This window comes from Dipodomys spectabilis, unplaced genomic scaffold, assembly GCF_019054845.1.
Source record: "Dipodomys spectabilis isolate Male_0828 unplaced genomic scaffold, ASM1905484v1 ptg000001l, whole genome shotgun sequence".
In the NCBI taxonomy this organism is placed as follows: domain Eukaryota; kingdom Metazoa; phylum Chordata; class Mammalia; order Rodentia; family Heteromyidae; genus Dipodomys; species Dipodomys spectabilis.
This window is the reverse complement of record NW_024870678.1, coordinates 6,853,979-6,879,794: the sequence shown is the minus strand read 5'-3', so window position 1 is coordinate 6,879,794 and position 25,816 is coordinate 6,853,979. Positions and strand designations below refer to the sequence as shown.

The 25,816-nt window shown below is 35.8% G+C and overlaps 1 protein-coding gene across 1 annotated transcript in view; it reads left to right on the top strand.

The window, feature by feature from the left end:
* The window catches only part of Hdac2 (histone deacetylase 2), a 30,084-nt gene extending 5,321 nt beyond the window's left edge, over positions 1-24,763 (top strand). Inside the window, exons 2-14 of the mRNA XM_042695845.1 lie at positions 6,460-6,572; positions 6,956-7,073; positions 9,411-9,485; positions 11,050-11,188; positions 13,320-13,461; positions 16,578-16,670; positions 16,748-16,856; positions 19,202-19,342; positions 19,512-19,620; positions 20,272-20,402; positions 21,171-21,326; positions 23,954-24,011; positions 24,390-24,763. Of these exons, the coding sequence (XP_042551779.1) occupies positions 6,460-6,572; positions 6,956-7,073; positions 9,411-9,485; positions 11,050-11,188; positions 13,320-13,461; positions 16,578-16,670; positions 16,748-16,856; positions 19,202-19,342; positions 19,512-19,620; positions 20,272-20,402; positions 21,171-21,326; positions 23,954-24,011; positions 24,390-24,420 (1,415 nt within the window). The 3' untranslated portion in view covers positions 24,421-24,763. The remainder of the gene's footprint in view (positions 1-6,459; positions 6,573-6,955; positions 7,074-9,410; positions 9,486-11,049; positions 11,189-13,319; positions 13,462-16,577; positions 16,671-16,747; positions 16,857-19,201; positions 19,343-19,511; positions 19,621-20,271; positions 20,403-21,170; positions 21,327-23,953; positions 24,012-24,389) is intronic.
* Positions 24,764-25,816: the final 1,053 nt, after the last annotated feature.

The following is a 25,816-nucleotide window of genomic DNA, read 5'->3' as shown; positions in this document are numbered from 1 at the left end:
GTAGGGGAGCACAGTGTGGGGGATTGGGGAGACGGGAGGGGGGAGATTGGAAGGGATGGGAAGGGGAAACAAAGGAGGAGGCAACAATGCTTGATAAGAAATGTACTCATTATCTTGCCCATGTAATTGTAACCCCTCTGTAAGGTATTTTCACAATTTAAAAAAAATAACAAAAACCTTCTTTCCAGATTTTGGAGTTCATTTCCATTAGCATCATTTTATAAGGTCATATGTACATAGCTATTGTGATCCTCTGCTAGGTCTATCCTAGACATACACTAATTATTACAAATGAGGCAAACCATGGAGCCTATGTTTCTTTGTGTCTAGCTTACTTCACTTAATATGATTTTTATCAAGTCTTTCTGTTTTCTTATGAATGGGACAATGTCATTTCTTTCTGATGAGCATAGAATTCCATTGTGTCTGTATTGCACATTTTCTTGATCCACTCATCTATTGGGGGCATTTGGGTTGGTTCTATATCTTAGCTATGGTAAATAATGTTTCAGTGAACATAGTTATATTGGTAGCTTTAGTATGGCCTTGTTTGTTTGAGTGGGATTACTGGATCATAGGGGATCTCTATGTTTAGTCTTTTGAGGAACTTCCATACTGCTTTCTAGAATGGTTGAATCAATTTACATTACCACCAACAGTGTAGTAGTGTTCCCTTTTGGCAACATTTCTGCCAGCATCTACTATTAACTTGTTTTCTTGATAATGGCCATTCTAACTGGGGTGAGGGGAAATCTCAGTGTGGTTTTGATTTGCATTTCTTCTATGGCCAGTGATGTTGAACATTTCTTCTTGTGTCTTGGCCGTTCTTATTTCCTCCCCAGAGAAGTCTCTTTAGTTCTTTAGCCCACTTATTAATGGGTGGTTGTCTCTTTGAGGATTTTTTGTTGGGGGGCTTAATTTTTTGAGCTCTAAGTATATATATATATATTTTTTTTTTTTGGTCTGGTCGTGGGGCCTGAACTCTGGGCCTGGGCACTGTCCCTCAGCTCTTCAGCTCAAGGCTAGTGCTCTGCCACTTGAGCCACAGCGCCACTTCCGGCTTTTTTCTTTTTGCTTATGTGGTGCTGAGGAATCAAACCCAGGGCCTCAGGCATGCAAGGCAAGCACTCTACCACTGAGCCACCTTCCCAGCCCTCTAAGTATATTTTTAATATGAGGCCCTTGTCTGCCTACAACCATTCTTAAATTACAGACAGGATGTATGAGAGCTTTGTCCATGTTGTAGGTGAAAGTGCTCCCTCAGCATACCACTTTCATTTTCCACATTGGCTCTAGTTGGAATGTCCAAGGAGACATTACAACTACTTGTGATTTTTTTTTTTTTTTTGCAGGGCGGGATGGGGGGCGGGAGATGAACTCAAGACCTGTGCTTGGTAGGTAGGGTTACCTTTTTGTGTTAGTTATATGTGAAATTAAGTCTCATCTTTTGCCCAGGCTGGCCTGGATCTTGATTCTCCCATATACTTCCTACCATAGTTTGGATGACAGATATGAACTGCTCTGCCTGTCCTTTTCTGTTGAGTTGGAGTTTCACTAATTTTTTTCTCAGGCTGGGTTGGAAATCTCAGTGCTCAGGATCACTGTCTCCTTAGATGCCACCACACCTGGCTTATTTAAGTCTTCACAAGGAAATGAAAAACTGTTCCTTAAGAGAAGAAGAGAGGGCTGCAGGGGATAGAGCTCACTGGTATCAAACTTGCCTACCATGTACAAGGACCTGTGCTCAATCCCTATTACTGGGAAGGAAAAACTGAGAAGAAGAGTAAGGGGACTTGTTAGAGACCATTCTCTTAAAATAACTGGTTTAATGGTGAGATGTAAACTGGATGTAAGAATTGAATATATATTGATTCACATAAAATGAAATGGGTGGTTTAGATAGGTATGGACACACTTAAGTAATTAGGTAGGTCTTAGTACCACTACTCACTAAGGTTGTAATGACCAACCAGTGGCCCTGTTTTCAATATTTTGTCTTTGAGATCTTAAGTATTAAGTTCAAATGAAAATACAGAGACTGGTTATCTCTGTGACCAAGAGAAGAAAGCTACTATAGCAGGGAAAGTGAGACTTCAGATTAGCCTGTATAAACAGATATAAGGACCTAGGAATCATTTCCTCTCCCCCCCCCCCCCCACCTTTTTTTTTTTTTTTTTGGTGTGGGTCCTGGGACTTGAACTAAAGGTCTGGGAGCTGTCCCTGAGCATTTTTGCTCAAGGCTAACTAGTACTCTTTGAGCCACCACTCCACCTCCAGCCTTTTTAGTGGTTAATTGGAAAGAGGAGTCTCATGGCCTTTTCTGCCTGGGCAGTCTTTGAACTGCAGTCCTCAGATTTTAGCTTCCTGAGTAGCTAGGATTATAGGCATGAGCCATTGATACCAGATTGCCAGTATTGTTTGTGTGTGTGTGTGTGTGTGTGTGTGCGTGCGTGCGTGCGTGCGTGCGTGCGTGCGCGCACCTGGTCCTGGGGCTTGAACTCAGACACTATCCCTGAGCAAAAGCTCAAGGGTAGTGCCATACTGCTTGAGCCATAGCTCCACTTACAGCCTTTTGGTAGTTAGTTGGAGATAAAAGTTTCATGGGCTTTTCTGCCTGGGCTGGCTTTTAACAGAGATCCTCAGATCTTAGCCTACTCTGTAGCTAGGATTACTGCTTCTGACTATTCTTAAAATAAGACTTAGGGTAGAACTCTTATTCACTGATGGGCTCAAGCACCTACAATTATGCTTGCCTGTAAAGTGATGAGCTCTTGATATGTTAAATAATAAATGAACTTGAAGAAACCCTGATGTTTAAAATTCAGTGGAGGAGTGGGCGTGGTGTTAATAAAATCCAGGAAAATAGCATTATGGAAACCAGACTCGGGGTATATCAAGGAGGAGGAACCAGTTGTGTTAAAACCTGCAAGTGGACTAAGTATTCTGTGGCAGACAAAGATAATATAGTTGCCTTTTCATACCTTGTTTCTTGTTTTTTTCCTGAATCTTTTTTGCAGTCAACTAATCTTCAGGGGTAAAAGTACATTTCACAGTCCTGAAATCCAAAATGATCTGAAAATCATAAGTTTTTTTGTGACTCATTTGGAATCAAAAACTTAACCTGAATTATTAATGTGATGTTATTATATCTTCCCACTTGTGAATATTTTCACCTTTTGTTTCATTTATAGAATTCTGCCCAACCTTTAGCATATTATTTATGACCTTTAACAAAAGCTGAAAAAGTTTAAGATTTGAAATATATCCAGTACCAAAGATTATAGATAAGTGACTGTGGACCTCAGTAGCCACTCCCTTGATGATCTCTTGAACAGTGAACAATTTCCTGAGATTCTTCCTATTGTCAAAGAAAGGTTGTTGTGGTTAGGAAATCACCCCCCCCCCCCTCCGTCAGTCATGGGGCTTGAACTCTGGACCTTAGCTCTTCTACTCAAGGCAACCTGCTCTACCACTGGAGCCACTTCTGGTTTTCTGAGTGGCTTATTGGAGATAAGAGTCTCACTGACTTTACTGCCTGAGCTGACTTTGAACCATGATTCTTAGATCTTAGCCTCCTGAGTAGCTGGATTACAGGCATGAGCCACTGGTGCACGGCTAGCATTAACATTTGAATGCTTGCTATGCAGGTATAATACCTCCATGCCTCCAGACCAAGAAATCAATGAAAGTAGTCTAGCATAGCTGATCATTTAAATGAGATAAATGAAAACTATAGCTAATGAAACTAAAAAAGAAGAAAGCATTTTATCTTTATTAGGAATGAAAAAAGGGTTGGAGGCATAGTTCAGTTGGCAGAGTGCTAGACCATGAGAGAAAGTGTCAGGTACCCAGTTAAAGTCCCTAACAAAATAAAAAAAAACAAAGAAAATATCTACAGAACAGCCATTTAATGAATTGAAGAAAAGTTAGAAATGGTTCTTTTATAAAGAATTCTTTTTTCTTTCTTTCTTTTTTTTTTTTTTTTTTGCCAGTCCTGGGCTTGAACTCAGGGCCTAGGCACTGACCCTGAGCTTCTTTTGCTCTAGGCTAGCACTCTACCTCTTGAGACACAGTGCCACTTCTGGCTTTTTCTGTGTATGTGGTACTTAGGAATAGAACCCAGGGCTTCATACGTGCTAGGCAAGCATTCTACCACTAAGCCACGTTCCCAGCCCAGAAAGAATTCTTTTTCTTTTCTTACTTTCTTTTTTTTTTTTGGTTCTAGAACTGGGGCTTGAACTTAGGGCCTGGGCACTGTCACCTAGCTTTATTACTCAAGGCTAGTGCTTAAAACCACTTGAGCCACAACTCCACTTCCACCTTTTTAGTTGTTAAAATTAGATATCTGAGTCTTGTAGACTTTCTTGCCTGTTGTGGCTTTGGATCTCAGCCTTCTGAGTCACTAGAGGATTACAAGAATGAGCCATTAGTGTTGGGAGGAACTCATTAATCTGTAAATTGGCTTCCCTTAAAGACACGTCTTATAGGCTGTACACATTCTTTGTGGACAGTCTCAAAATGTGTCCAAGAAATTCTTTGAATGCCTTATAAATTAATATAAAAGGTGAGGACCCTGTTAGCAATGGTCTAAATTGCTTTTCTAAATTAAAGTAGGTAGTTCTTTTGTTCATTTTTTTAATGAACAAAAATTTTTTGTTTTAATTAAAAATACTTATACTCAGTACTTTCCCTTTTTTGTCTACCATTTTTTTTGTGACCGAAAGTGCCATTATTCTGGTGGTGACTACTGCTTACATGAGTGTTGTGAACTGGCCTTTCTGATGTAATGTAGCTCCTCTGCTTGCTAGTTGAATGACTTTGGTCCTGTTACTTGACTTATCCATAGCTCATGATTTTTCATAATTACAAAATAGAGTTGTTTTAAGATATAGTAGGTAATATATGTGAAGTGCTTTGAATAGCACTTGCTCTTGTGTAAGTATTAAATGTTAATTACCAGTGTTGTCTTTTTCAAACATACTTGCTGAGAAATTGTCACTATCATTTTCATTTTATAGATTACTGGAGTCTGACTTTCCATTGGAGTTTTAATGTCTATTGACTAAAATATTTTAATGTATAAATGTGAAAGATATTTCTTCTTAGTAATCCTAACACAGAAGCAGCTAGAACTTATATGAAGACTGAATTTTCTTTATTCTTACTGTATTGTTCTCTTTTGTAATGATTACTTTAAAATATCTTATTTGCATTAAGTGTACATGATGCTTACTTGTCCATATCTAATAATTCAATGAGACTAAACTGCTTTCAAAGACCTTTTTCTACTGCCTCTGTGTAGGGCAGAACTTTGTATTACATCCTTCCTTGATAGTTTGTGCTTTATATTCATAGCCTCTCAGTTGTGATATAAGAAATGGTACATAGCACTGTAGCCCTGCTTTGTGACTTGTTTGCATTGTTCCTTAGCTTTGTTGTTAGCACTTGGGCTTAAAAAGATGGCCTTTCTTGTAAGCAGGCCCTCATGTGGATTGTTTTCAAAGAGGGCTTGTGTTGAAAATGAGGTTAAACAAATCAGAGGTGCCATGCTAACAATATCCATTAGTCATATTATTAGAAGCATAGGTTTTATAAAAATTGAATGTTCAGCCACAGTAGAGGTGGAGGCAAAGAAGAGCTTGAGTTTCCGGTGAGCTTAGACTACACAGTAATACTCAAAAAGAAAAATAAAGTAAATGTTCATCCTGGACAGTGGTTGAATAGATAGAGTACAAAAGTTAGTTTTTTTTTATTTCCATTAATCAGACAAAGATTTAAGGACACATATATCTTAAAGATGGGTAAATGGTGTTCTTTATCCCAACAAAATTTCAGAATTGAATTGAGTTTTTGAATAAACAGTGCTAAAAGTAATTTCTAGTTTAATAAAAATATTGTAAAAAAAAGTACTTATTGCATTAGAAAAATAATATTTAAGAAAAGACATTGTGATAAGTTACTTTAGAAAACAGAATAGGAATTACAACTTCTTGGTTATGAGAAATGGCAAAATATCCTTATTATCATCAGGAATGTCAAGAATATGTTTTAACATAGGAGAACTTTGTTAGGACTGTGGATGTGTCAGCAAATCATCTAAGAAGCAGTATTTGTAAAAAGAAATCTTAAATTATACCTTTAAAAAATAGGGAATATACTGTAAACATCTAAATTTGCCACCAATATACTAAAAGCAGATAACATTTTAGGGAACAAAAACTAAAAGTATACTTAGAATAGCCAGTAAAACTTTGCTTAATATATACAAATAAAGATGAATATTCATCAGCATGTGTAATAATACCTTGCTCTTTAATGTGGTTTTAAACTTTCTAAATGCATTCTGAAAGAATTAAAAATTTTAGTAAATATTTAAGTGATAAATGCCGTCTGTTGGAATACATAAATCGATATAGTTCATGAAGATTCTGTTCTTAGTTGTTGTCTTGTCTATTTTAGGTGATATTGGAAATTATTATTATGGACAGGGTCATCCCATGAAACCACACAGAATTCGGATGACTCATAACTTGCTGTTAAATTATGGTTTATACAGAAAAATGGAAATATATGTGAGTATACCTTTTTGTAAATATGTAGCACTCTTTTAAAAGCTAGCTCTTTGAAACATTATTCCTCTTTTGGGGAGGGCATTTAGTCAGATAAAAAGGTCTTGTTTTACTCTTCAGAGAAAGCCGTTCTCTAAAGAATTGGGAGTAGTAGCCTTCTTTTGCCCCTCCTTTTTTTTATTTATTTTACAAACAATTTCTCATACCTTAGGCTTAGTATGTTTCTAGAGAATAACTGGTTCAATATATATATGGAGTTTGAGTTAGTTAACTTTGGAATTTACTCTGGTAGACTTAGTTCTTTTGAAGGGACTTAGGGTAGCTTAGATATTTTCTTTGGTAATTCTGATATAATCTATACTAATTCTTTTTTTTTTTTTTAACAGAGGCCGCATAAAGCCACTGCTGAAGAAATGACAAAGTATCACAGTGATGAGTATATCAAATTTCTGCGGTCAATAAGACCAGATAATATGTCTGAGTATAGTAAGCAGATGCAGAGATGTACGTTATAAAACATATATTTTAGTATTGATTAATATAAATGAGTATTTTTAGAAGATTATAGGTGAAATTGTCCAAATTGATAAATTTCCTGTTGGTCTTATGTTACTTTAATTGACTAAAAAAGCTAGTCTTATAATTTTAAAGCTACTTAAAAAAAAAAAAACTGTCTGAATGGCCGGTTGATAGGTGGTGTACTTTTATTTTGCTCCCGTGATAATTTGAGAATAAAGAATGTTTATAGAAATCTCACTCTGTTGCTTTATTTAGTTAGTCCTGATATGTTCCTTTTTTGTATTCTATTTGGGTGTTCCGGTTGAACTGTATTGTAATACAAATTTTTTCCCCTTTGTTGAGATAATAAAGATTTCCATTTAATATTATAATTCTCCTTCTTGTAGGCATTATAAAGTATTTTGTCTTGATATTGGAGTTCAATCTCATTACTGAGAGACATACTTCTTTGATGCTATAATATTAAAGTTAGTGAGGTTACTATATGCCTCAGAAACTCATAGAATTTCTTAGACATTTCCACATAGATGATCTCATTTCATGTAATGCCATAATTAAACCAGGTATGAGAATGGTGATGATTTTGCCACTACTTGTTTGAACGCAGGGCTTTGAGCTCTCACTTTACTTTCTTGCTCATGGTTGGTGCTCTACACTTGAGCCAGGCCTCTAGTCCAGCTATCCCTGATGCATACATTTTTAGTGGGCATTCAGACAGTTATGATATACCTTGGGCAAACAAATTAACAGGACTGATTTATAAACTGTTATGAAGAAGATTAAGTACATAAACTGAAGTCTTTTTCCTAGTCCCAGGAAAAGCGACACAAGACCCTATTTGAAAAATGAGGCAAAAAGGGCTTGGGAGTTTGACTCAAATGCTAGAACATCGGCCTAGCAAGCAGAGGCGTAATACTGAGTTATATTAAGTATCATATCTGAACAACAAGAAAGTAAAACTTAATAGTGCTATAAATTGTAGGTCTATAAAGCTGTGAGGTAATAATTTGAGGCATGGAGAGTAACTGAAAATGTCCTTGTCCTTTTTTTTGTCTCAATCCTAAGAAACTTTCTTAGTATGTTTCTTTCTTAGTATGTTTCTCAGTCGGTAGAATATGATGTATCTGTATGTAGTATTTTCTTGAGTACCTTTTGTTTCTATACCTTTGTTCCATGAACATGGTTAATTCTTACCATCTTTTAAGATTGAGGTTAGCCATGGGTATAGAGAACAGTTAGTTTAATCGATGCTTTGTTTATCAAAAATGTGTTAAGTCATAAAGCAGTTGGAATTATTTAATTTCTAAAGTTTTTATTATTTATAGGAAATGTCCAGAGAACTTAGGGCATACTCCCAGCCCTTTGCTTTTGGGGCTATTTTTCAGATAGGGTGTCTACTTTTGCCTATTGTAACCTTAAATCAAGGTTCTCCTACCTCCACCTCCCATGTAGCTAGGATCACAGGTGTGTATTACCATGCTGGCTTGTTTTTATTTACTTATTTAGTTTTTTAGACAATGTCTATGTAGGACAGGCAGTCTGGAACTCTCTTAGGTCTAGGCTGGCCACAAACCCAGTTAATCCTGCCTCAGTCAGTTGATTCTCAGCATCAGTGACCATGCCAACTAAAAAAGAAATTTAATTTAATAAAGCAAAGATCTTTTATGCATTTAGCATTTTCTTCAGATCATACACATTTTATTAGGTGCTGTTACTTCCTTGAAGATTTAACGTTTAGAAATAGTTTCTGGAGAGTTAAAATTACTTTAGAAAAAATATTTCATAAGAATCCTTAGCTGTAGGCATAATAAAATGTATACTTTGAAAATTGATCAGAAATTCATCCAGTCTTGTCACAACCATGAATTACCACAAACAAATTTACAGTTCTTTATAAAGTAGTGAAAGAGTAGTCTTGAGGTCAAAAATTGGTATTATTTGTGATACTTCATTTGGAAATAACATGTTGGAAAGCTTTTTTTCTTTTTCTGGGTACTGAGTATTGAACCTAGGACTTTGTATTTGCTAAACAAGGACTCTTCTGCTTGAGCTCTCCCCCAAGCTGTGAAAGCTGTTGATTTTTTTTGTTAGTAGAACAAAAGTACTTCACAAATAATCCTGGTGAGATGTGGTGATATTTCAAAAGAAGCATTTTAATTACCTTCAGTAAAATATCAATTGAAATTTGCACATTTGGGATTACTACCAAGAAGTGTATGCTTTATGATTATATTAGACAAATGTGATTGTTAAAATAGTTTTTTTAAGCAAAAGCTTTCAATAATGTGTATGATGGATATTAATGAATTTATTCTTCCACAGTTAATGTTGGAGAAGATTGTCCAGTGTTTGATGGGCTCTTTGAGTTTTGTCAACTCTCCACTGGTGGTTCAGTTGGTAAGTGACCTAACTCAATCAGGTTTAAAAGTTAATCTGAATGATGATTTCACTTACCATTAAGTAAAATGAACCCCAAGATAGGGACACAGGGGTTTTATCTTTGTCACTGTTGTTTTTAATGAATTGTGATTTTTTTGTTTTCTTTTTGTATGTTCTCCCCCCATGGTATAACCTTTGTTTTCACTGTATTTGCATCTTGTATATACATTTTTCTAATTTGGGGAGGGAAAGGGAAATAACAAAATGCTGAAACAACAAAATGCTGAAACAAGGATAGCAGTTGACCCATTATAACAATGAGATGTACAAGACACTGTGTTGAAAATGAACTTTACAACTTTGTGCAGAGGGGGAGGAGTTAGGGAGGTGGGGAGGAAAGAGATGGTAGGGGAAAACAAAGGAAGGGGTAACAATGCTTGATAGGAAATGTACTATTACCTTATTCATGTAACTGTAACCCCTCTGTACAATATCTTTACAATACAATTTTTTTAATGAATCTGAATATAGGTATGTATCCTTTGGGCTGTTCATGTAAAACAGACATTTTAATAGTCTGGCCTCAAAACAGTCCTCTTTCTGCAACTACCTCCAAGTCTCAGAGTACAGGAAGTGCCAACGTGTCCTTGCTTTATTGTAGTGGATTTTTGATAGCAAGAGAAGAATCGCCATGGTTGTAGAATTGCTTTAGTAGCTTTATATTACTCTAACAAAGTACCTCATATAATCAACTTATAAAGAAGAACAGTTTATTCAACTTCTTGGTTGAGGTGGTTTCATTCCATGAGCAATTGGCCCTGTTGCTTTGGGCCTATGATGGTATATCAGGTTGGGAGCACATAGTAGAAAGAAAGCTTATTTGTATCCTGGCTGGTTAAGAGAGGGAAAGAACCTGTAATTTAGAATATCTCACTAGGCCTTGATTCTTAGAGATTTCATCATCTGTTATTGTCATACCAGAGAGTAACTCCGGTTTGTTTTAGAGTGGGTTTTTTTCCCCCAATTTTTATTAGCATATATTGTGCAAGGAAGATTTCATTGTGTTACTTCCACAAATGTAAACGATACCATGATCAGCCTCACCTTTTATCAGAGACCAAGTCTTTAATTCTTGAGACTTCTGGGGACATTCCAGATCTAAACTTGCAAAGATAATTGTACTTAATCCCCCATGTTTATGATAAAAATGACTTGAACTTTTATTAGTTTGTATTATTATACAGAAGGAGATTTCTTTGTTATAATTTTATACATTAGAGCTTTTAAAATTTTGTTGGTTTCTCTTGGCAGAGTGGGGGTGGTCCTGGGGCTTGCACACTGGACTTAGGCGCTGTCTCTGAGCTTCTTTTGCTCAAGGCTAGCACTAACTTCCTAGGTATACATATAAAATACAAGTCACAACTATATAGGGAAGTGCTTGTCCAAGGAAAATTTTCTAGCTGTAGGTGTTCTAAACAATAATCCTTATCATTAATGACTTTAAACTCTTACAAGGTATACTGGGCACTTTCTAGTATACTAGTTTTTCAATCATATATGTCTTACTATTTCTACTCCTCAGCTGGGGCTGTGAAGTTGAACCGACAACAAACTGATATGGCTGTCAACTGGGCTGGAGGATTACATCATGCCAAGAAATCAGAAGCATCAGGATTCTGTTATGTGAATGATATTGTGCTTGCTATCCTTGAATTACTCAAGTAAGCTAATTTACATTGACAGATTTCTTGTGACAAAATGCTTTAAAGTGCAAATAAAAATCTGGCTGAAATTTAAGTTGTAGTTTTAGCTAATGATTGATATCACTTCGGAAATTTATATTTTGGCACTTCATCTATTTTGAACTTGAAGACAAAATTTTGAAACCTGTGTGAAAGATAACTTGATTACATATTGGATGAGTAGATAACTGTCTGGTTTCTACATCTGAATGGTACCTTACTCTACTAATGGACATAAAATTATGTAATAAGTTGCTTAAGAAGTTGTTTACAGATTTGCTTTCTAAGCTTTGAAAATATTCTTGCTCACAGTTATCTTTGTATATTCTATTGAGTTTTTATTTTTCACTGAAACGATGCTAACTTTTTTTTTTTGGTTGGTTATGGGGCTTGAACTCTGGGCTAGAGCACTGCCCCGTGCTCTTCAGCTCAAGGCGAGTGCACTACCACTTGAGCCACAGAACCACTTCCGATTTTCTAGTAGCTTATTGGAGATAAGAGTCTTATCATTGACTTTCCTGCCCAGGTTGGCTTTGAACCTGGATCCTCAGATCTCAGCCTCCCAAGTAGCTAGAATTACAGGCATGAGCCACTGACAACCAGCTGATGTTGCCTTCTTAAATAAATAACAATAGTGGTCTCAGTGTAACGTCTTATTGAGTCATCAAGGGCCAAGGAAGACCTTTTGAAATCATTTGCCTTGTCTTTTGATTGACTTGATTATTCCAGTGTTTTCAAAACTGAGCAAGTTCTTGCCAACTGGGCTAATAGTCTTTCTTTATGTGGATACACTTCTTCAGCTAGTAAAGTGTAAATTCACTTGCATGAACCATTCAGTAACTTAACATTGTCACGGCTTCATTTTTGTAGTGTTTAATTTTGTGAAGAAATTCTGCTGTGAGAAGATAATGCTGTTTCCAATTTTTTTTGTTTTCTAAATGTTGGTTTCCTGTAAGTTAAGAGAATTACAAGTACCTAGTCTGATAATAACTTACATTGTATTCTTTTAGCACAACTTTGGTATCATTGCTTATTAATTACATTGTTTGGCCACATGCCCACACATATATATTTCCCATTTTAACTGTACTTTAAAAGCATAACATATAAATACATTTTTCCCCTTTGTATTTCAACGTGGGTATAAACTGGTAATGAAATGTGATATGGTGAGATGAATGACTCTTAAAATGCTCTTGTAATTTTTCTGCAATTTACAGTGCTCCTAGCATCAGTATGAAATGGTAAGAGTACCATGAGCAACTCTTTTCACTTGTAGAAAAAAGAAATCAGGAACAATATATAAATGTTTGAATAAAACTTTCTTATGAGCCTGAAAATTTGAATCTATATAATTCTCATGTGCCACAAAATAGTCTTGTTTCAACTTTCTCACCTACTTGAATACTTATATGTATGTGGTAATGGGGTTTGAACTCAGTTGTTAGATAAGCACTTTACCATTGAGACTCCCCTAGGCCCTGTTTATTGCTGGTTGTGTTTTTAGATGAAGTCTAAAAACCTATTCATACCTGATCACATGTCTGTACCACAATCCGCCCTATTTAAGCTTCACATCTTCAGTTAATATATGAAAATAAAAATTTTGGCAGAATTTTTTTAGTGCAATATTTTTAAAGCATGTAGAATTGGGGGGCTCGGAAGGTGGCTCAGTGGTAGAGCGCTTGCCTTGCATGCATGAGGCTCTGGGTTTGATTCCTCAGCACCACATAAGCAAAAAGAAAAAAGCCGGAAGTGGCACTGTGGCTCAAGTGGTAGAGCGCTAGCCTTGAGCTGAAGAGCTGAGGGACAGAGCGCCCAGGCCCAGAGTTCAGGCCCCACGACTGGACCCAAAAAAAAAAAAAAGGCAAAAAGCATGTAGAATTGGATAAGTTTTAACAGAGAGTAAATGTATTCTCTCACATTGGGTCCAGATTTAAGTCTAAGGTTCAAATTGTAATTTCAAATATTTGAATATTTTCTTAGATGAGAAGTAGAAAGGGGGCTTAAATCTGGAATTGATGAGCTCAACAGTAGACTTCCTGAATTTGCCATCCATCTTAGAACCATTGAAAACAAAACAAAACATTTTCTTATGGCTTTGTTTTAGGTATCATCAAAGGGTCTTATATATTGATATAGATATCCACCATGGTGATGGTGTTGAAGAAGCATTTTATACAACAGATCGTGTGATGACTGTTTCCTTCCACAAGTATGGGGAATACTTTCCTGGCACAGGAGACTTGAGGGTAAGACCAAATTTTGTCAGGATAAATATAAAGTTGATGTAGATTAGTAGTCCTGTACTTGAATTAATGTTTTTCCTGAGTCACTATTTTGAAATTTATATACAAGATTAAATAACTTTATATTCTGTATCATCTGTTAGATTTCACTTTGTCAACTATTAGCAGAAACTTAGAACTAAAGGACTATTTTTTATCTTTTCATTTTTATTGACTCAGTATTTGTGAACCTCCAAGGAACATGAGGAGCACTTTTCTTGATGGTCAGTTTCAATCTTTGAAGCTACATTGTAATCCACATTACTAATTGGCTGTAATTTGACTGGGATAAAACAAGGTCTTTGTATGATCTTCAATCATCCTCTTGGCTCTCTTTTTTCGTTAGGTTTCTAAATGCTGTAGCAGTATCATCTAGAAAGAAAGCATACATACTATGCCTTAGTTCAACCAGGTTATTAAATTAAGTGCATTTATTTCAGTTAATATGTTGCTTATGTTTCCATTTGGTGCTTTTGACTTTTAAAGCACACTACATGCATATTGAAATTTGTTCAGTAATTTAACAGTGGTTTTTAATTTATACTAGAATAACTTAATTAAATGGGAGATTTGATTTAATATGGCTTTTGAATATTTTAAACTTTTGTTAAGGTTATTTTTCTAGACTGATGTGTCATTATGGGTTAGTAGGCAAAGTTTAAAGAACAGTATGAAAGTATTCTTTTGTTTAACAATGTAGTGGTCTCTTTTACCATACTGAAAGTTAGTCCTAAATTCTTTTACTAAAGTAAAAGTTTTAAAAGAGCAATCACAGCTGAAAGAGTAGCACTATTTTCTTCAGATAAATGCATTTTCTTTATTTGACCACAAGGTGGTATTCTTTCTATACATTCAAGAGTTATGATGGTAAAACCTTGAGTTTATGGTTTTAAAATTGGAGATACATAATTTCAGTTTCTTGCAAATAATGTTCCCAAAATAAGCAAGATCAGTGATGCCTGGAAATCCATCAGACGTACACATGCTTAATTCCTAGAAACTTTGGGTGATTCTGAACAGTTTGAATGTTCCTGCTATAAACAAATAGAATATATTTGTGTACAACCCTTATGTTTCAATAGAAATCCAGCCAAAAGGTTTCTTGACTTTTAAAGGACAGAATGGTATCTTATTAACATATAAGTAGCAAATAGGGATCTCTTTTAACTTCCAAAAATAGATTGGTGTCACTGTGGTCTCGATTTTTTTTTTTTTTCTTACTAGCATACATAAGCTACACAAAAGAAGATTTCATTGTGACATTTCCACACTGTGTATACAGGGTACTGCAATCAAAGCTCCCATCATTCTCCTTTACCTTCCTCCTCACTTCCTACTATTTTAAGAGATTTCATTGTTCTGTTTTCATACTTTCAGGTAATCTATTTGGATAATATTTATCCTCTTTCAACCCTTGCTAACCCAACTTCCTGTCACTGTTTGATTGTTATTTGTAATGCTTATAATTGTTCGAAATTTTGGGAAATATTTAGCAAAACATGTTTTGGAAGAATTTGAGAAATGCCTACAACATGTATTTTTCTCATTTAATTTTTACAGTGACTTATGAATAGAAATTCTAAGAATAGTGGTAGAACATATCCATAAAATTTTGTAAAATCATTACATATGTAGCTGTGTTTGCACTTTCTGCAAAATTTATGTATATCAAGTTTCATTTTAAGTGGGTATTTATTTTTCTGTCTGATAATCCATTCTAAGACAGAAAAGATTACTTACCCTTGCTAATCGTAAAAACTTGTCTATGGTTAGAATATTTTAGGTTAGAAGACAGAGAAGTGTGATAAAATACAAGGTGTAGAATAAGAAAAGGGATAAAACTTAGTTTAAAACGGATAGCAATAGAAGTCTAGGGGTTCTTGGTTCTTCCATTTATCTATATCCTTTAGGAAAAATTCTTGAAGGAGGACATACAGTTCTGCTTGCTTTCTTTTCATTAGATTTTGGGTGATATGACTAAAATCTTCCTTTTGTAAAAATAGGTCTGTGCTAAGATCAATTCCATACAGATTTTGGGAGAACTTACACAACTTAATAGTGATTTTTAGGATTTATATTCTTAAGATGAATTTAAAAGCATGTAAGGATTATCAGTCCTTTGGAGTTGAGGCTAAAATATTGCTTTCTAAAAATATCTGTATGTATCCCGGTGCCGGTGGCTCATGCCTGTAATCCTGACTACTCAGGAGGCTGAGATCTGAGGATCACAGTTCAAAGACAGCCCGGGCTGTGAGACTCTTAATCTCCAATTTACCACCAGAAAACAAAGTGGTGCTGTGGCTCAAGTGGTACAGTTCTAGCCTTGAGCTGAAGAGCTGAGGGACAGCACCCAGGCCCAGAGTCAAATCCCATAACCAACAAAAATAAATATAAATAAAAATTTTAAAAAGTCTTTATACATATTGTTACACAAGAACTTAGACATGTTTCCACCTAGCTATGTATACAGAATTACACGTGCTGATATAGATACTTCAGTTAACATCTCCAAATATTTAAATATGTTCATGTATCTAGAGTCCACGTTTTGCTTTCTCCTTTAAATCTTTGGTAAAGGACAAATCTGATGTTTTAGTCCATAGCTATTAAAACTTAAAATTCAAGCTTAAAGCTTATAGTAAATTATGAGTCTCCAAAAGGATCCTGCACTAGAAATTGTTCTGTTTTCCACATGTTTAAATTTGTTTTTCATCTTAGATATTCTGCTTAAAATGAATTTCTTGGGTAAACATTAAAAGTGTAACTTAATGTTTCATTTATGTTTATTTTTTCTCAAATGCCCATTACTGTTATAACCTGTTATTTTGTACAATTAATATAGACTCATAAAACTAAAAAATGCCATCAGATTAATTGGAAGGATTAGCCTTCACAAGCAATATATACATTTTGGAACATGCACTTTTTTAATTTCCTTTTTCAATTTGCATTCTTCCTATAGTAACTAAATTGAATTCAAGATTGGGTTTAGTACTTGGCCTTTTAATCCTTTAAAACTACTGTCAACAATATATCATGTTTTTATTTGAAAATATTAAGATCTGTATTATGTATTTTAGGATATTGGTGCTGGAAAAGGCAAATATTATGCTGTCAATTTTCCTATGAGAGATGGTATCGATGATGAGTCATATGGGCAGATATTTAAGCCTGTAAGTATTATTTTCAAAATAAAAATTGAATTTTAAAGTGTTAGTAGATACATTAACATTTGTTACTTTGTGTATAGATCATCTCAAAAGTGATGGAGATGTATCAACCCAGTGCTGTGGTATTGCAGTGTGGTGCAGATTCATTATCTGGTGATAGACTTGGTTGCTTCAACCTAACAGTCAAAGGTAAGCAATTCAAAGGTAATATTCCTGGGGGAAAAAGTAGTTTTTCTTCTTGTAATGACTTCCCACATTGTAGTTTTTGCCTGTCATTTTAACACAAGACTTTTTGTGCATAGGTTTGTGTATGCATGCAGTTATACTTAATATACACATTTATGGGTGAATAGTTTCATAAAGCTTGTTGCCATTTCAACTGAAGCAGCTGTGTTTTACCTATTTGAGTATAAAGGAAAAATAATAAATGTCTTGGGGTTTTTGGTTTTGGGGGTGGGGTCAGGTACCTTTACAGGTTTGGAAATTAACTTTTTGTATGCTTTTTTCAATCCAGTGGGTTTGGTTTTTGTCGGAGGGAGGGGAAGGTGTCAGTCATAGGACTTGAATCAAGCCTGGGCACTGTCCCTGAGCTTTTCCTTTCAAGGCTAGCATTCTACTACTTTGAACCACAGTTTTCAGGTTAATTGAGGCGGACTTTCCTGACTGGGCTGGCTTTGAACTGTAGTCCTCAGATTTTAGCCTCCTGAGTAGCTAGGCTTACAGGTGTCAGTCACCAGTACCTGGCCAGAGGGTTTTTAATCTATTATAAGAAACACATGAGCCGGGCGCTGGTGGCTCACGCCTGTAATCCTAGCTACTCAGGAGGCTGAGATCTGAGAATCACGGTTCAAAGCCAGCCCGGGCAGGAGAGACCGTGAGACTCCTATCTCCAATAAACCACCAGAAAACCGGAAGTGGCGCTGTAGCTCAAGTGGTAGAGCGCTCGCCTTGAGCTGAAGAGCTGAGGGACAGCGCCCAGGCCCAGAGTTCAAGCCCCACGACCGACAAAAAAAAAAAAAAAAGAAACACATGGCTGGGAAGGTGGCTCAGAGGTAGAGCACTTGCCTTGCATGCCTGAGGCCCTGGGTTCAATTCCTCAGCACCACATAAGCAAAAAGAAAAAAGCCGGAAGTGGTGCTGTGGCTCAAGTGGTAGAGCACTAGCCTTGAGCTGAAGAGCTGAGGGACAGCGCCCATGCCCAGAGTTCAAGCCCCACGACCGGACTCAAAAAAAAAAAAAGAAACACATGTTTTCCTAGTAGCAATAGCAAAAAGTAGGTTGTCTAAGAATATATAATGGTCAATCTTCAGTTATGGAGAGAACTTTATAAGTAAATAGTCCTTAAGTGGTTAGGACTTTAGAGCACTTGAGGATTTTTTTTCTTTGTAACTTTTTATTTCCCTAAAAACTCTTGCAACACGAGCTTGGTGCCCATAGCTCACACCTATAATCCTAGTTACTCAGGAGCTGAGATCTAAGGGATCACAGTTAAAAGCCAATCCGGGCAAGAAAGTTCATGAGACTCTTATCTCTAAATTAACTACCAAAAAGCAAGAATTGGAGGTACAGCTCAAGTATTAGAGTGCCAGCCTGAGCAGGCACTCAAGGCTGGCACTCCAAAACTTGAGCTCAAAACCTCAGGGGGACAGACAGTACCCAGGCCTTGAGTTCATGCCACAGAACTAGAATTTAAAAGAAGAAAAAAAAATAAATATGCATGAATTTTTTTATGTATCTGAGAGATTTTCTTTAACGATGGCTCCTGAATGATAATACACCCAAAATTTTCTAGATTTTATGTTAAGGATTCAGTTAAAAAATATTACCTAAAGATAGTCATTAAAATTTGAACAATCATTCTTCATATATTAGAATGGGAAATGGAAAGGATTTTATACTTAATACAAAGAAACAGTTCAGTTACACACTGATTATACACAGTTTAGATTCTAATATTTCATTGTATGCAATCTGACATTTTTTTCTCTCATGTGACTTTGCAAGAATATCCTTTCGTTAAAAAAAGTGGGTATGTCCTTTCCTTGGGTGGGAGGCGGGGGTGGTGATTATGAGGCTTGAACTCTGGGGCTGGGCGTTGTCCCCTGAACCTCTGTGCTCAAAGCTGTCACTTTACCACTTGAGCCACAACACCACTTCCAGCCTTTTCTGAGTAGTTTATTGGAGATAAGAGTCTCACAGACTTTCCTGCCCAGGCTGGCTTCAAACCTTGATCCTCAGATTTTAGCCCCCTGAGCAGCTAGGATTACAGGCATGAGCTACTGGTGCCTGGTGGTATCCATTTTCAATCAATAGTTATCATACCTTACTTACCTATAAGACATTTACTAGAAATATCGAGTTATGTCATCTTTATTATTGGGTGAAAAGTGATTAATAAGGAGTTTTAAACTAGCAATTTCTTGTTTTTATTCTTTCCACATATTTTTCAGCAAGCAAGAACTTTTGCTTTTTGTTTGCATTTATTATCTTAAAATTCGTTTCTTGACCTGTTACTCAAATCTTCTTTGTTTTAGGTCATGCTAAATGTGTAGAAGTTGTGAAAACTTTCAACTTACCATTGTTAATGCTTGGGGGAGGTGGATATACAATCCGTAACGTTGCACGGTGCTGGACATATGAGACGGCGGTTGCCCTTGATTGTGAGATTCCCAACGGTAAGTGTTTGTGTTATAGTGCCTATCTGTAAGAATATGTAGAAATGGATACACAAGCAAAACTTACGTAGTTCATGAGAGCATGAAATAATTTGGAAATAATTCTGGATTCTGTGCATGGTTTTTATGCAAACTGAGCTTTTACATGGTACTTCATTGTTTTTAATAGAGTTGCCATATAATGATTACTTTGAGTATTTTGGACCGGACTTCAAACTGCATATTAGTCCTTCAAACATGACAAACCAGAACACTCCAGAATATATGGAAAAGATAAAGTAAGAAATCATTGAATTGTTCATCTTGACAAAGCTTGTCTTTATCTTTTCAAGAAGGATTTAAAACCTTAGGTAACTGATTTCTTGTATTTATTAAGAGACAGGTATGAGCTTTGGTTCATCAAAAATATTTTTATTATTTGAAATACATTTTTAAATTACAGAGGGTACAATAAGTTTTACCCTTACTGGCTTTGCATAGTGAGTGATTTATTTGCATTATCTGAAGCCTTTGTTAAAGCTTTATTTCTTCTATGATGTTTGGAGAGAAATCACATTATAAAGGTTTTGATTTGTGTCCTTTCTGTTTTAGAATGTTAGCTACTAGGTGAGTTCACTTACCTTTGTGCTTTTATTTTCTCACTGAAATGAGTATTAAATAGTACAGATTTACAATTTGTAGTTAAAGTATATAAAGTATCAGTGCTTAATAAATATTATTTTAATTCATAGACTAAGCTATGCAAAAGATGAACTTATGTGTTACATTCGCATATTAGAGGAACTTTAAGGACTGGAGGGTAGCTAGCTCAGTTGTAGACACTTGCCTAGCAAATACAGGGTCTCTGGGTTCAGTCTTCAACCTGGGAAAAGGGGTGGGAGTATCAAGGAACTTGAGCTTTATCTAATGACTTTGCATATGTAATTTAGACAGCGTTTATTTGAAAATTTGCGCATGTTACCTCACGCACCTGGTGTCCAAATGCAAGCTATCCCAGAAGATGCTGTTCATGAAGACAGTGGAGATGAAGATGGAGAAGATCCTGATAAGAGAATTTCAAGTAAGAAATTAACTTGAAAGTTTTGGTGGCTCCAGAATAGCACTATAGGATATGTCACATGAACACATAACATCCTTTGTCCATTTTTTTTTTTTTGTAGAATTAGCTTCTTGATGTCTCAGCCTGATGAAGTTAATTTATCATAGATACATACATACATATATAATACTACATATGTATAAATGAAAATTTCTACATTAGACATTTTGATTTGGGAATGATTGAAAAATAAAGTAGAATGAGTTAAGTACAGCATGCTGTTTGATATTACAGCTTATCCTATAATAAGAGTTAGTTAGATTTTCATTATAATGATATGCCGCATACAGAGTGAAATCTTTGTATTAATGGTACTTTTGCCTTGTTCCTTTTATAGCTGTAACATAAAGAAAGCACTTTTAGATAAGGATACTGTTCCTTTGTCCTATAAAGTTTTGCCTTTAAAAAATGACATGTCCAACCAAGGTGGGCATCAGTGGCTCACTCCTGTAGTTCTAGCTACTCAGGAAACTGACATGGACCTGTGGCCTAAGTGGTAGAGCACCAGCCTTGAGCACAAAAGTTCAGGGAATTGAGTTCAACCCCACCATGACCAGCGTATTTTTGGTATGCTTTTTTTAAAAAAGGACATCTTTAAATGTTCTCATGTCTCCTTGAATTGTTTCCTTGTAAACTAAATTTTGGCATTAAGCAAACCATTCATTTAACTTAAATCTTAAAATGACTATGTTGTATTCAGTTGATATTGATTCATCTTTTATGTATTAGTTCGAGCATCCGACAAACGGATAGCTTGTGATGAAGAATTCTCAGATTCTGAGGATGAAGGAGAAGGAGGACGTAGAAATGTAGCTGATCATAAGAAAGGAGCAAAGAAAGCTAGAATTGAAGAAGACAAGAAAGAAGCAGAAGACAAAAAAGCAGGTCAGTTACTTTTCTCTAGATGATTTAATTTTGTTGAAAATTAAGAGCTACACTGCAGCTTTTATGAGATCCTTATGTCAGCTACTCAGGTATCAAAGTAGGTGGGGGGTAGGTGTGTGGTGGGTGACTTTTTCTTTCTACATAGACCAACTGTAGACTGCTTAGAAACTGAAGGAAGCAAAAACTCCGAGGAAAGATTTTTGGGGTGAGCTGTGGAGAAGCTACTACTTCCTAATGCTTCCCCATACTTCAGAGTGCTGTCAGCAACTTTAGGCAATTGAATTTACAACTGGAATGTGTTATCTTTTAGCACATTATATTGTAGCACTTTCTTAAGGAATTTTATACTTGCATCGAGCTTCCAACGGGGAGCAGGTAGGATATAGTATTCTAACTAAATGTATTGCTAGTACTTGATGTATTTCCTCATGCAAATAATGATGATGAGTGTTAGTTTTAATTGATCTACTAATTTTGTTATTGTAACATGTAAAACGACTGGGCCAACATCCTTTTCCTATCCAGTTGTAGTAGAGTAAGCTGGAGTGTTTTTTTTGTTTTCTTTTTAGCATACGTTAGCGATACAGGAGGGGTTTTGCTGTGACATGTCTACCATGTATGCAGTATGTTAGAATCAACCTCACCTCAGTCACTGTCTCTATCTTACTCATTACTTTTCAAATAATTTCAACAGGTTTCACTGTTCTGGTTTCACATATGCAAAGCATCTGCTTTCATTATATTCATCCTCATTCACCTTTGTTAGCCTTCCCTGCCAATCCACTGGTGCCTACCTCCTTATCTAAAACTGTTTTTACTTTCCTAGTGCTTTTTTCTTTTTTTGCTGTTTCTTCTCATTTGAAATCTTTATCTTTTTGGTGATTTTTTTTCTTCCCATTGAGATGTTTTTATTCTTGTTTTAACTAAAAATGTGAGTACTAATAAGTATCTTAATGGTCCAGTGGTGGATTGAGCTTATAATTTTCAACTCCTTAGCATTTAGAACATTTTCTAAAACTCTTGTTTGATGTTATTTGGTGCTATAACTCTTCTGATAGGCCTTGTAATTGTTAAAGTCTCTGACCAATAGAAAAGATAGATAATACTATGAATGTTGAATGGTGATTAGTAGAAGAATGGGGAAGAATGGGGACTGTGACAGGATAAAAGGAGGTTGTATTTGTTCACTGTGTGCTGTGCGTTTGTATGGAATGATCACACTAAGCCCCATTAATGAGTACAATTGATACGTGTTAATAAAACCTAATAGATCAAAACTTAGAATAGGGGTCATTTCTTCTCCTCTACCTGCTTTTAGCACTTTGAGTTAAATTTTCCATAGCCAAAATAAACTCCAAATTAACACATTTGTAATAATTACCTTTGATGATCTGGAGTTTGCAGTGTTAGTTACTATAGTTAGATGTTAATTTTGAGTATTTATTTAGTGGTAGTTACAAATTAAAGGTCTTTGGGGGCTTTGTCTTGTCCAGGCCTCTTCCACCATTCTCTTCGTTGGCTTCCTGGCCATCATGGCTTGAACTGCTCTGCTCTGCCATTCTCTGCTGTTGATGGACTGCACTTTTGAAAGTGTAACTCAAAATACATTAAGGAAAAAACTGTACAGATTTGTAATAGGATTTAGCTTCTGCCATGTCTCTAGGCTCGTGTGTTATCTGATTCCCTTGCTTACATCTCACCTGTGTTGGTTATTTGATTCCTTTCAATCTTACCAATATCTTCTTCCTCAAAGTTCTTCTAAGTTTTGTTTTGTTTTTTCCACTTGAAGGTAATCCTTCTACATAGAAAATCCTTTAATTCTTCAGCATAGTTTTTTAAAAACCAGTATGGGGTTTGAATTCGGGGATTGGTTGGTACTTGGTTAGCTTTCTTGCTAACTTTGCCACCTTGAGTCATGCCTTCAGCCCAGCTTCAGCTTTTGTTTGCTATTTTGGAGATATTGTGTCTCAGACTTTTCTGTCCCTGCTTGCCTCAAACCTTGATCTTCTGTGTATATCAGCCTCTTGAGACTAGAATTACAGCTGTGAGAGACCGACTCCATGTTAAAACACCTTTTAAATATCACTTCATAATCACCTCCCATAATAGCACTCAGGACTGTGTTCTGAACTTTTCACAGTACCTATCCCATCAGTAATGCCACGATCCTACTGAGTCAAAAGTTCAAAAGGAGCAAAACCACACTGCCATGTGTATACTCTGAACCTGTATCATTCAGCGCAGTACCTAACAAGCTTATCTGTTGCTAAATTCATGGATCATAAGATTATATATGACAGTTTTTAAACTGTATTTTAAAATACAATATAAAAATTCATACCAGGCGCAGATGGCTCATGTCTGTAATCCTAGCTACTCAGAGGCTGAGGTCTGAGGATCATGGTTCACAGCCAGCCTGGGCAGGAAAGTCCGTGAGACTCTTACCTCCAATAAACCACCAGAAAACGGGAAGTGCTGCTATGGCTCAAGTAGTAGAGCACTAGCCTTGGGCTGAAGAGCTCAGAGTCAGCACCCAGGCCGAGAGTTCAAAACCCACAACCCACAAAAAAAAAAATCATACTTTTTTCAAAATACATGTTAACCTTTCCCTACTTTTTATTTTTCAGATGTTAAAGAAGAAGATAAATCCAAGGAAGGTAGTGGTGAAAAGACAGATACCAAAGGGTAAATAATACTGTTAATTTATATACTAAAATAATATCTAGTAGTTATTTTGTACTCAAATTTATGTACAGTTTTTTTTAAGTGTTGTAAAAAGAAAATTTAAGAAAGATTAGGATAACACAATTTGAAAGTAAAAATATAGCTGATGCTTTTCTTGTCATGATTAAAGCATCGGTACCTGGGCGCATAACAATTTTGTGCTAGCTTTGAAAGGATTACTTAGATTGTAAAGCCACTAGAGGCACTCACTACTACAAAAACACGTAAATCTTTATCAGCTGTTGGCATGAACCTATAGAAACTTGAGCAGTAGAATTAGATAAGTATGTTGAAACTCAGACTGCCATTTTTAATATTTCACATTGCCTCTTTCAACAGAGCCAAGTCAGAACAACTCAGCAACCCTTGAATTTGAGAGTCTCCTCAATTTTAGGAAGCCATCTAAAAAATGAGAAAATATTGGGACAAACTTTTCTTTTTGAAGACTTCAGGCTTCGTTTTATACTATTTTGGCATGGACTATTTATTTTCAAAATGGCTTTTTTTGTTTTTGTTTTCTTGGCAAGTTTTCTTGTGAGTTTTTCTAATTATGAGGCAAATTTTTTTTTCTCCACCATGCTTTATGTGATAGTATTTAAAATTGATGTGAGTTATTATGTCAAAAAAACTGATCTATTAAAGAAATAATTGGCCTTTCTGAGCTGATTTTTTCCATCTTTTGTAATTATCTTTATTAAAAAATTGTACTTGGATTGTGTTGTGTGTTTATTATAATATGAAGACTTGTTTCCGAGGCTAGTGACATTTCTGAATAGAATTAGTATATTCTGAAAGTGAAAAATTGATTATGCCTTGAAAAATAGTGACTTACTGTTTCTTAACGAAAAAATACAGTAACAATTGTTTCCTATTGCAGTAGAAGTTCTGCCCCTTTACCCTCCTAGCCAGCCAATGTGAGTAGAGATCGGATCTCTGAAATTCATAGTAACTATGCAGTTGAGACAGTGATCGCTTTTGGGTTGTGCTGAACTAAATACTGGAAGTGGGATTTTTTCCCCCCAATATTTGGGTTTAAGTTTCCGCCCTCACATTCCTGAGTGTTCTCCTGCTGAGCCACACCTCCAGCCTACAAATTCTAACTTGCCAAGAAGAACCCATAATCAGAAAGGAAACTGAATGTCTCTGTTGAATTACACATCGTTTCATTGGTCCTCTCACACTGTGCCACATGGAAATAAAGTAGTATGGCTGAGTTCAGTTGAGATGTACCTATGTTTTATATCCAGTTTAAAGGAAATATGCTAGTTAGGCAGAATGTCTTTTTTGAGTACTGGATTTTGAGCTTTGGACCTCACAATTTTTAGGCAAGATAATGGTGCTTTTACAACAAATATTTATGTGAATCCTGGGTTCTAATATGCCACTTAGGTTTCTAAATCAAGTAATTTAAGTGTTTTATCATTGGACAACTATTGATTATATATATTTTATGATTTGGGGAGTTGTTTATAAATGAACCTAACTATAGAAAAACGCTTTCATTTGTAGCTTACATGGTAGTGGAAGGAAGCAGACAAGTGGGGTAGTTTCTGTTACCAAGATTTGCAAATAATTTTTTGTGCTGGTACTGAGGCTTGAACTCAGGGCCTGGGTACTCTCTCTAAGCTTTTTTTCCCTCAAGGCAAATACTGTACCACTTGAGCCACAGATACATTTCCAGCTTTTAGATGGTTAAATGGAGGAGTCTCTGTCTTTGAAATCCTCAGATCTCAACCTCCTGAGTAAGCTAGGATTGATTACAAGCA